At 46.7% G+C, this 10936-nt stretch overlaps 1 protein-coding gene across 1 annotated transcript; it reads right to left on the bottom strand.

Moving 5' to 3' along the window:
* Positions 1-401: 401 nt before the first annotated feature.
* On the bottom strand, positions 402-6533 carry ADO (2-aminoethanethiol dioxygenase). The gene has a single exon (XM_007478271.3). The coding sequence runs from the start codon at positions 4783-4785 to the stop codon at positions 3973-3975; it is 813 nt and encodes a 270-aa protein (XP_007478333.1). The 5' UTR covers positions 4786-6533; the 3' UTR covers positions 402-3972.
* Positions 6534-10936: the final 4403 nt, after the last annotated feature.

The following is a 10936-nucleotide window of genomic DNA, read 5'->3' as shown; positions in this document are numbered from 1 at the left end:
CAGTATCCCCATGTGACCATCTCATTGAGCCTTTGGGACTCCAAGTACCCCCAGGAGTAGGCTTCTCAAAGACACCTTTTCCAACTTTTCCTCTAATTGCAATGTACCTGGCCACTATCTTGAATCACATTTGGCCTTCTTGGCAGCGGGTTAACCCTTATTTGGGTTTTAGCTTACAAAAAGGGTGCATTTAAAGATGCCTTTTTTTTTTCCAGGGGTTGGGTGGGGAGGGGTTCGTCTGTAAATGTTTTATTAAATATGATTGCTGGTGTGTTCCTGTGGCCCCTGGGATGTTCTAATTAAAAAGTAGCTTCCAGACTGTAAGCCTTAGAGGTTCACAATGCTCAGGAGATGGTTCAGTGCACAAGAACCCACCCATTAAAGAAACTTAAAAGCTTGGAGGAGTTGAAACCAGTACACTCCTTTATTTCAGCATCCTGGCAGCTGGGGAAAAGGGAAGAAATGAAACTAGCTTGTCAATATGAACACTGCACGGCAGCTAATGGCCATGAGAGGGGACAGGGAGATGCCAAGAGGCTGACTGGCCCCTCAACAAGGGCTGCACACAGTGAAACACAAAAGGAGGAAAGACATTCACGTCACACGGCTTCGTTCTTCCATGATACACAGATTTCTTAGGCAGGCCGATGGGCCTTGCTGTTAAATAGAGAAAGAATTTCTTCTGTTGAGGCAAATATTGTGCTTTTAAATCACAGTTTCAGCTGTTTCCCATCTGATGCCTTAAAGCCACAGAGAGGTTGAAGGCTCCTTAAATGTTTGAAGCTGGGCAGGCAAGGGAAAGTGACAGCAGGGTAAAGGGTTTCCCCCATTTATGGTCTGTGCTAAGGTTAAGACCTGGCATCCAAGAAATTAAAAAAAAAATTTTTGTTGCCTAATTCAATATAATTTGGTTTCCTTTGTAATCGTTCTACAGATCTTATTTTATGCATTCAAAAACATTCTTTTGAGGAGTCCTAGACACACACACAAATGGTTAAGAAGCCCTGGTTTAGGCAATCTTCTTTAATTAGTGACTAAAATGAACAAGTCAAACATTGTACATGTCTATTTTCCAAAGGGTACACTGAGTTTTTATTCTAATACTGAAATCCGGAAACTCCCAGCATTCCCATTAGAAGCAGCACTCATTGACACTAGGTGCCTCAGTGCATCCTAAGTAATGGGTCCCTCTACTGTAACTGTCACAAGCTGCTTTAAATGGTCTCAGCCTCCCAATTTCTCATTCATACATCTTAAGTGGAAGAGCATAAACCGTCTGATGTTTGATCACTGAGGAATATCGGAGGCAAACATGTTCTAAGTGAGACAGACGTTGCGGCTTCTCTGGGACGCAGAAGCAGTCTAAAAAGTCCCAGAACCACTGACAATGACTAGATTGGGTGAGGCAGCTTTAAGGAAAATTAAGGTAGTAAAAGGAGAGCAAAACAGGTGGACAGGAAGTCATAACAGTTAACCAAGAGTTCAAGGAGTTGACTCCATGCATGCCACTTGAATACCAGCACTTTCATTAATAAAATAGCAACTCAGGCACATTTTAATCCATGCAAAGCATGCTTACTAAAAACAGTTCTTGCAAAATAGGAAGTGTACATACATACTATCTTCCACTCAAGACTGCACTACCCCAATGGGCTGGAGGGGTAAAATGAGCTTTAGGAACATTAATTAATATTGAATCCTTCTCACCCAGAAGAGGAAATTATTGCATTTCTGTATGGAACAGAGAAAAGGTCTTAATGATCATTTCATTGTGCTCATCAGTCTTTTCCATTTTCATTCTTAGGGCTAGGTCCAATCCACAGTCCAGGAAGTTGGTTGTCAAACAGTTGATCTGGTGGAGAAGGCAGGCGGCCGGAGCACGACACAGTGAAATAGCAGCGTTTGGAGTCAGCTAAGTGCATCAAGGTGCAAGCTGAAACATTTGGCCTTCTCTTTGCTCCCTGCTCTTTGTGTCCTCAAAATGAGGGATTCTCTTCCTCAGGGGCCCTCTCAGTCCTAAGAAACTCTAGAAAAGGTTCACTGAGGTGACTATTCCTTTAATGCCCTGAACCCAAGAAGGCAAGTTGTGTTGTCTTGGAGAACAAGAATCCACTGAACACCCCAAACAAGGGAGAGATTGTTTCTTTTCTGGTTAACCACAATTTTAGGTTTACTGCTGCTTGTCAGAGAACCTCATCATTCAATTGAATGAAGAATAAGAAGACTCGCCATCATTGTTGTCCCACTGAAGAATGAGTGAGCAAAAGTCAGTTTAATAGAATCAGCTGCATTATTGTAGAACTTTACATAAATTACAAGTAACACTTTATCTAAGTTAATTGCTTTTATTCCACAATGTATTTCCAAAAGTAGGTATGCCATATACCATAATACATTCATCACTGGGCTAAAAAAATTACCAAATGAACACATTTTCCTTAATATTAATGCATTTATAAGTAAATTAAGTTGCATATATATCATTGATTGTATTTAATACTTCAGCTTTCTGAGCTAGGTAAAGAGCTGCCCCGAATTGTCTAAGGGTGTGTTAAACCACACACTAGGATATCAGACTACAATAAAAAGGTCTGAACACAGCCCTTCCCCCCTCCCCCCAAACCACATTAGTTAGTACACATGGATGTGAAGATGTGGGGATGTGTGTCTAGGAATACCACAACAGTGGGATGGCCTAAATTCAGCAGGCATTTAAAAAAGGATCCCTAGTGGGATTTACTCATCTCTTCTTCTGCCAAAGCACGGAATCCAGAGATTCCCTACCCCGGATGCACAAGGAGGTATAGGCACATAGTTATCCTGCAGGATGAACCTTTGTCACCAACTGCAAAATATTTTCTCTTATTAGAAAGGTTGGATCTCACACATCCCTATTCAGGCAAGTCAATCCAGACTGCTTAACACGATAGCTGGGCAAATTGTAAGGAATTTATTTCTACAACTCATTTTTATTAAAAGTTCTATGAAAAAGTCCTATAAATAGTATAAAGAAGGAAACAATAGGGCTCCAGGAGGCTGAAGCAAATTGTCTCAAGCATCTGTATACAAAGTGAAGTTGCTCAGCAGCCTAGTTAAAAAAAGACCTTGAGGAACCAACCGAACAGCCCCTAATCACAGGTATTGACAGTTAATCGAGGGGGTGGGGAGGCCCGGGTCTAGCACCCCACAGCCTTTAACTACACTGGTCCATCCCATGTGCACCCTGGGGGTCTGCTGAGGTCAGCACTAGGCCTCAGGCTCCTTTCTAGCTATCCTTCCTGGAGAGCTCCTGGCACCATGCTGAACCCATCAGCTGGAAGCCCAGTTCACTGGCACATTAGGTCACTTGATTATTATAATGTCTTGGAGGGAAAGAGAGACATTTGTCACCATATTAATTTTCTCAGCTTTGGCAGGAAACTGTTGGAAGTGGGGGGATGCGATTTCCCTGCAAGCTGGGGGGGAGGGGGGGAGGTGTTTACATTCAACTGCCTGGAAGCATAGAAAATGCAGCTCTTCAGTGTGCTCCGATGGACTGGGAGACACACAATTACCCAAAATACAGGTTTTAGAAAAGGGGGAAAAGAATCAAGATTGGGGGATCCCTTTGGGGCGGCGGAGGGCATGGGCCCCCGCCGCTGGATGTCGTGTCCTGTCCACCCAAGGCATGCATAGTTAGACTGGTCTCAGCCCCAGCTCTTAAAAAGAATAACAGGAATTTGCTTTTGCAACTACGTGGCTTGCACCGTGGTTAGTGGAGGCCTCCGCCGCTGTAAAGCCGGCTTTTTCTTCCCTGGAGACCAGGATTCAGGGATCTTACACCATCACGGTGGTAGTTAATGTCGCGCCCCGGGGTGCGGGCCGTAAACCAGTCCCGAGGAAGTGGTCTATGTCGGGGAAGGGGAGTAGAGGGGCAGGAGATTCGTTATGGCTTTCGGATGGAAGCGCAGGCCCGCCCCCCCGGGGCCCGGCTCACGGCGTGACCTTGGGGCCTGGGTAGGGCTCGCCTTCGCACCAGAAGTCGGCTGCCTGAGGCGTCTCGAGCAGCCACACCTCCCGGGGCAGCGGCGGGGGCGCGGCCGGGCCCGGGGCGGGGCCGGCGGCAGCAGCAGCGGGCGCCCCGCGCGCGGGCTCCAGGAGTCGGTAGTAGTGGCAGTCGCGGCCGTCGTCGGGATCGTAGGGAGGGGCGAGTATGTCCAGGAAGGCGGCGGGCCCGTCCACAGCGTCGATCTGGTGCAGATTGTCGCGCTGCGGGCTCAATAGACACGGAGCGCTGGCCTCTGTGTATTCGGCGCGAGAGCGCAGGAGGGCGCGGCGCACTACGGCGCGCTGCCCGGCCCGTAGAGGGGGATCGAATCGCGGCGGCGGCGCAGCGGTGGGCGGCGGCGCGGGTAACGGGTCCAGGCAGCTGATGCGCAGCGTTCCGTAGAGCACCTTGAGCACGCCGTACATGCCCGGGTGGTCGTGCAGCGGGATGGATGTGCCACTCTTGAGCAGGAACACGCCCAGGCTGAACTCGGCGGTCTCGCAGATATGCATGTATGTGACGGGCGGCAGGTGCGAAGGCGGCGGCGGCGGTGAAGGCGCGGGCAGTGTGGCGCAGCGCCGCGGACTGATGTTCAGGTCCTCGGCGCGGAGCTGGCTCAGCAGCTGCTGGAGCTGCTGCAGATTGTCTGGGAATCCTGCCTCGGGCGCTCCGCCGCTGCCACCACTGCCCCGGCGGAAGGTCAAACGCGCCTGCCGGGCGATGCGCTGGATCAGCGTGGCCATGTTGTCCCGCGGCATGCCGCCGCCGCCCGGGCCTGCCGGCCGCCCGAGCCGTCGCCGCCTCCGCCTCCGCCGCTTCCGCACCGCAACCGCCTCAACGGCTCCCACGCTCGCGCTGCGCAGACGCAGGCGCACGCGCTCCGGGGCCCCTGGACCACTGCAGAGGAGGGGCGAGCGGTCCACCGGAGTACGAGCTGGCCGCTAGGGCCGAGTTTTTTACCTCGCGCCCGTTACCCCATTCATGCCTCCTAGGGCCAGCGGAGGACTCGGACCGAGCCCGGACGCGGGGGCCTGCCCCGCGGCTTTGCGACGCCTGCCGGGACTTGTAGTCCTCCGCTATCCACCCCTCCCCCAAGCAAGGACATGGAGGGGAGACTGCTGAGCGCTCTGTCCTCTGGCTGGTCCGCTTCTCTCCGGGGTGGGGGTGGGGTGTGACTACAACTCCCGGCGTGCCCGCGCGTCCCCCGACAGACACGCACTTCCGGCGGGAGGCCGCAGGAACCGGCGCGGGGGTGGCCGGGAAAGGGAAAGGGTCGGGAACCTATTGACCTCCGGACGCTGGCTGCCTGTGGAAAGTGGCTACCGGCAGTCTCTGGGTCTCGGCCCCAGGAAGCTTCTTGGTCAGGGAGAGGGATGAACCACGAGGCTCAGGGACGCGCTCTGTCATTTCGGGTCTTACTGACCTCCCCCCAAGTTCTGAAAAGTCGGCCCTTCGTTTGTTTGAACAGTCATTGGACAGTGTCGGCTCCTCTGGAGAAGACCTTACGGGTCGATTGCCCGAGTCCATCCGAAGGCACGGAGCAGGAACGTCCTGCCCTCAGCGGGCTACCTCTCTAGTTTGGGTGCCTGTTGAATGCCAGACATCGCGCCCAGAGAGGAAGAGGGAAGCCCTCTAGCTAGGCTGGGCTGGCCATGAACGTTCCGAGTTGGTCAAAGGGAGCCTGAGGGAGATACCTCCTCGGTGCCCGGTGCTGACCCGAGGTGTTGCTACATTTGGAGCAGGGGCAGATGGAAAACCACTTCACCGAGGTCTCTGGGAAGGGCAGAGAGGGCGAGGGGAAGAAATGAAGAGGAGCACTAGACTTGCGATTTGGCAGGATTTCAGACTCTCAAGTCCTAGGTACTGCCCTTTTTTAGTCAGAGGACCTGGCCTGGAATCCAGACGCTTAACCTGTGTGACCTTGGATCAGTCACCTTCTTTTCTTGGAGACTTAAGTTTCTCTTGTGTAAAAATAACAATTAGGGTATGGGGGAAGATAGGTGGTTTAGTGAATTGAGAGACCAGGCCTGGAGATGAGAGGTCCTGGAATCAAATATGACTTCCAACACTTCATGTGTGACCCTGGGCAAATCATTTAATCCCTATTACCAAGCCCTTACCACTCTTGTACCTTACAACCAATCATTTGGAAGATGAGAGATAAGGGTTTAAAAATTAAATGAATGGGACTTGATCATCTCCGAGGTTCTTAATTAACTGCCTTCAGCTTTACAATCCAAAGTTAGTACATTCCACTGCCCCAACAACTGGTATTTTTTCACCTCTTCATCATTCCTCCTCCAAGCCTCCCTTCTCCCAGATTTAGTAGCTGTGTCCTCAAGCTGGAAAGTTTCTTCTAAATCAACAAGATTGAGGCCCAGAAAGAAAAAAAATGACTTCTACAGGGTCATCACAATTAGGATTGAAACAGAACTTGGATTCCAGTCTTCTCATTTTCTTGCCACCAAACCCTGCCATCTTTTTTAGAAGGCAGTAGAATGATGACCATTCTGAATTCTGACTTAGATTTGTGATCAAAGGCAAATGTGGGGAGGGTACAGTGTGCCTGGAACAAACCAATTGCTCTTTACAAGGGTCAACTGCATGACCTCATTAATCCTGGGCCATTGTCAAATGAGGCAATCTCCCACCATTTTTCTTCCATTAATATGGTTGCTTGGTTATTCATAGGAATGTGAGCACCATCAGCCAACTATAGCCCTAACACCATTTCAGTAATATAAAATAATTATTCTTTGAGTTTACAGAGCCCCATGCTAGGGTCCATGGGTGGGGCGAGGAGGGAGCTGGGAATATAAAGATGAGTGGACATCCTTTCCTCCAAGGAATTTACCATCTAATAGAGTGTTAAAACACACACATAACCAATCTGAAGTAGGAAGATAAGAGGAGACCTATAATATATATACCTATAATATATAAATATAAAGGTATAAGAAAATCGGGAAAAACCAGGAAGAGATTACTTTTCTAGGGGGGAGAAGATGGTGTAAAAGTTGCTGGACTTTGAAGGATGAGAAGAGTTTCGAGAGGTGGGGGGGGGAAGGGGTTGAAGTTTCTTTTCTAGCTGTACATGGGAGGAAGTGTTCTGAGAAGTTCAAAATGATTTTGACTCAGAAAAACCTGGGAAGACTTAAGTGAACTGAGCATTGTCAGATCATTGTACTCGGTAATCACAATATCGTGTGATGGTCAACTCTGAATGACTTGGCTCTTCTCAGCAATATAATGACTTAAGACAATTCCATAGGGTTTATGTTGAAAAATGCTATGTACCTCCAGGAGTCTGAATGAATACTGAAGCATACTTTTTAAACTATTGGGGTTTTTTGTTTTTGTTTTTTTTTGGTGTGTGTTCTCTTGCAACATGGCCAGTATGAAAATGTTTTGCATGACTGCACATGGATAATCTATATCAAAATGCTTTCTTAAGGAGAGGGGAGGGGAGAAGGAGAAGTCTTGGCACTCAAAAATTATAAAAAAGGAGTTAAAAATAGTTTTTACATGTAATTGAGAAAAATAAGAGCATTCTTTTAAAACTTTGTTTGGGGAAATGTTAATACTGAGGCAAGAGAGACCAGATCAGAACTGTCAAACCACAAAGTGCTGAAAGACCAAAAAAAAAAAAGTGTTAGGGAGCTCTAGGGGCCAGGTGCTGAGGATTAAGGAAGAGGTCCTTGGGAAACAAATGAGGGTGGAGACCTTCAGAGACCAAAGAGAGGGAATAAGTCAGTTGTTTGAAATTGTCAGGTTTTTTTTTTTTTAAAGGATGGGAGAGATGAATTGCTAATTCGAGGAGTAGTAAGATTTAGGGGACACTTTCTTTGAAGTTAGTTGAGTAGGTATATCTTTTGAATACCATAAGAGTCCTCTACTTCATCTTTTGCATTCCTATTGGATTTGGGGAGATAAAGTCAAATCCCCTGATAACAGATGTGCCTATCTGTAATGAACCAAACCTGAAAAATGCAGATTCATGACCCATCACTTAGAAGGAGATGCTTTTAAAAAGTGTTTTGGTGCCCAGGTTCACTTTCTTTTTCTTTTTAAAAAATCCTTATTTTTCTCTCTTAGTTTCAGGTCTAAGAAAAGGAGCATGGGCTTAGGCAATGTTGGTTAAGTGACTTGCCCAGGGTCATACAGATAGGAAGTGGCCAAGTTCAAATTTGAACCCAGGTCTTCCCATCTCTAGGCCTGGCTCAATCCCCTGAGCCACTTCACTGCCCAACAGGTTCTTCTTAAATAATGCTTCATATAATCAGCATGCTGGTGAGGGCAATCATGTTTTTATTACAGTATAATGTATTTGTTTCCCAAAGCCCCAAGATGACAAATCCCTTTACAACAGGAATAATTTTATAAAGAAAAAGAATAACCTCTTCACCTGTTTTACCTGTTTAGAAATATGTTTTTAAAATTCATTCAGCAGCCTTTATTGTCACCTTTGCATAGTCTGCCAATACGCTGAGATGAGAGAAAGATGAAGAGGAATGGAAGCTGTCCCTGCTCTGAAGCAGCTTCTTGCTTCTTATTCTCCTAGGGTGAGCAGGTGTTTGGGGTAGGGCATTATGAGAATACACGTATGGCCCAGATCAAATTGCTTACCATCTCTGAGTGAGGGGAGAGAAGGGAGAGAGGGAAATAGTTTGGATTTTATAATCTTGGGAAATATGTAGAAAATTGTTGTTACATGTAATTGGGAAAATAAAATATCTTTGAATGAAAAAAAGAGCCTTCTAAGATAAAAACTCAAAGCCACAGCCAGTGAATGGTGTGCTTAAATGATAGTTTCCTTTGGTAATGGATTTTGACTTCTCATTTGCTCCAAAAAAACATTCATTTGCAGTGCCCTATTCCTGAAGCCAAACTCTGTTTTCAGGTTATCTAGAAAATACTGTGAGACGATTTTTATCTACTTCATGTGGGCCCTGGTCTCCTCCTTCCTCCATAATCCTTCATGCATATTTACTGACTATGTCAGGCTACAGCATGTGTGAAAAGGTTTCATAGTGAAGTAGGAGGGGCCACTTCCCTGGGGGCTGCTCCTAACACACCCCTAGGGAAACAGCACCTGAATCCCACAGGGGCTTCTTCTGTCTAGGTCCCACTGGGAGTGGGCTTCTATCACTACTGACCTATGTTCAGCTGCTGCCGAGTGGGAGGGAGCACCAGGAATGCTCAGGGAAGGGGGGAAGGAGGCCTGGAAAGGACTAGTAGAGTTGGGAAAACAACGGAGGGGAGATGAGAATAGACAGCTGTGAGCTCTTCCCTCCGAAGGCTTTCATTCCTATAAACTATATTTATTCCCTTGCATTTTCTATTTCACAAGCTGACAGTTATATGGTGATAGGTAATACTGATAGAAATTAATCCCACCTCCCACCCACACTTAAGTATTACATTTAGCAGTGGGGGAAGCACATTGAAGAATGAGAAAAGCTGAGATTTTCTTCTAGTTGCTTAATTATCCAGGAACTGGGGAGGCCTGGAATAGCCCCCTGCCTACATCTCTGTTCTCACCTCCACCTACTCTCTTCTGTTCTCTTCATTCTTCTCCAGATTATCGTCTAGCTTCTTTCCTCCTTCATCTTTTTACCCAGGCCCTGCCTTAGCAGTACAGGGACCAATTCTCCTCTTTTCACCAGGCAAGCTGAGAACTTGTTCAAATCCTTTCTTAAAATTCATTTGATCTAGCGAGCTCTACTGGGAATGCCGAGTCCACAAACTAATTGATTAGAAATAGATTGACTTTCATGAACACACATCAACACAGGAGCTTCCCCCCCCCTCCCCAGTTTTCCCTACCTTTACAGTACTTTGGAATCTTCATGTGCCAAGTCCCAATCAGTTTTGTTCTGATGAACTTTTAAAAAAAGAATGGAATGGAATACAAAGAAGCAGAACCCTTTTTTAAAAATGCTGATTTATAATCAATTTTTTTTCAAGCTCTCACCTTTCATCTTAGAATCAGTACTGTGTATTGGTTCCAAGGCAGAAGAGTAGTAAAGGCTAGGCAATGGGGGTTAAGTGACTTGCCCAGGATCACATAGCTGAGAAGTGTCTGAGATCACATTTGAACCCAGGACCTCCCATCTGTAGGCCTGGCTCTGCATCCACTGAGCCACCCAGTTTGATTTATAATCTAGTCTTATAATGTCATGTTTACAAAAAGCCTTCCACCTGAACATAGGCTTATCATGGTGGATGGCAGATTAAGTTTTTAGGAGGCAAAGCTACCACAGACCAAGAAAAGACTCAGGCTCTATTTTCAGCTCTGCCTCTAACTGCCAACTTGGGCAAATAATTTTCTTGTGCTTCAGTTTCTTCATGTAAATTTGATTAATCAGTAAGCACCCTTCAGCTCTAAAGAGAAGATACCAGTATCTTTATTCTTCCAGAAAAGCTGCTTTTTCAGGATCCTAAAGACACCATTTCTCCATAGTCCAAGATAGAGAATTGAGGGCACCATGTGGATAATTTAGACCAAAAAGAGCCCAGATAATTCAAATGTAAATGGCTTCCCTCCATTTCTTTGTATATCCACATGCTGATCCTCTTAAACAATTATTACTTTGACTTTTTCTGGGCAACGAGTTACTGTAGGTTATGAATGAGTCAAGAGTGATGCGGCAGCCCCCCAAAAGCTAACCTGACCTCAGCTAAACAGAGAGGACAATCCCTTTGTTGCCCCCTGGACTACTCTATGGATATATCTGGTGGGTCTGTGTATGGGTATACACCTGCTTATGTACATGTTGTCTCCTCTACTGGGATGTTTCTGCTTTTTCTTTGGGATCTCCAGCACTTAGCCCAGTAAATACTTCATAAATGTTCATCAATTGATTGAAATTATTTAGTTTGGGGTGTCATTTTGGGAAGGATCCAGAG

The sequence above is a fragment of the Monodelphis domestica genome, chromosome 1 (genome assembly GCF_027887165.1).
Source record: "Monodelphis domestica isolate mMonDom1 chromosome 1, mMonDom1.pri, whole genome shotgun sequence".
Taxonomy (NCBI): Eukaryota; Metazoa; Chordata; class Mammalia; order Didelphimorphia; family Didelphidae; genus Monodelphis; species Monodelphis domestica.
The sequence above is the reverse complement of the archived record's forward strand: the minus strand, read 5'-3'. Positions and strand labels throughout refer to the sequence as shown.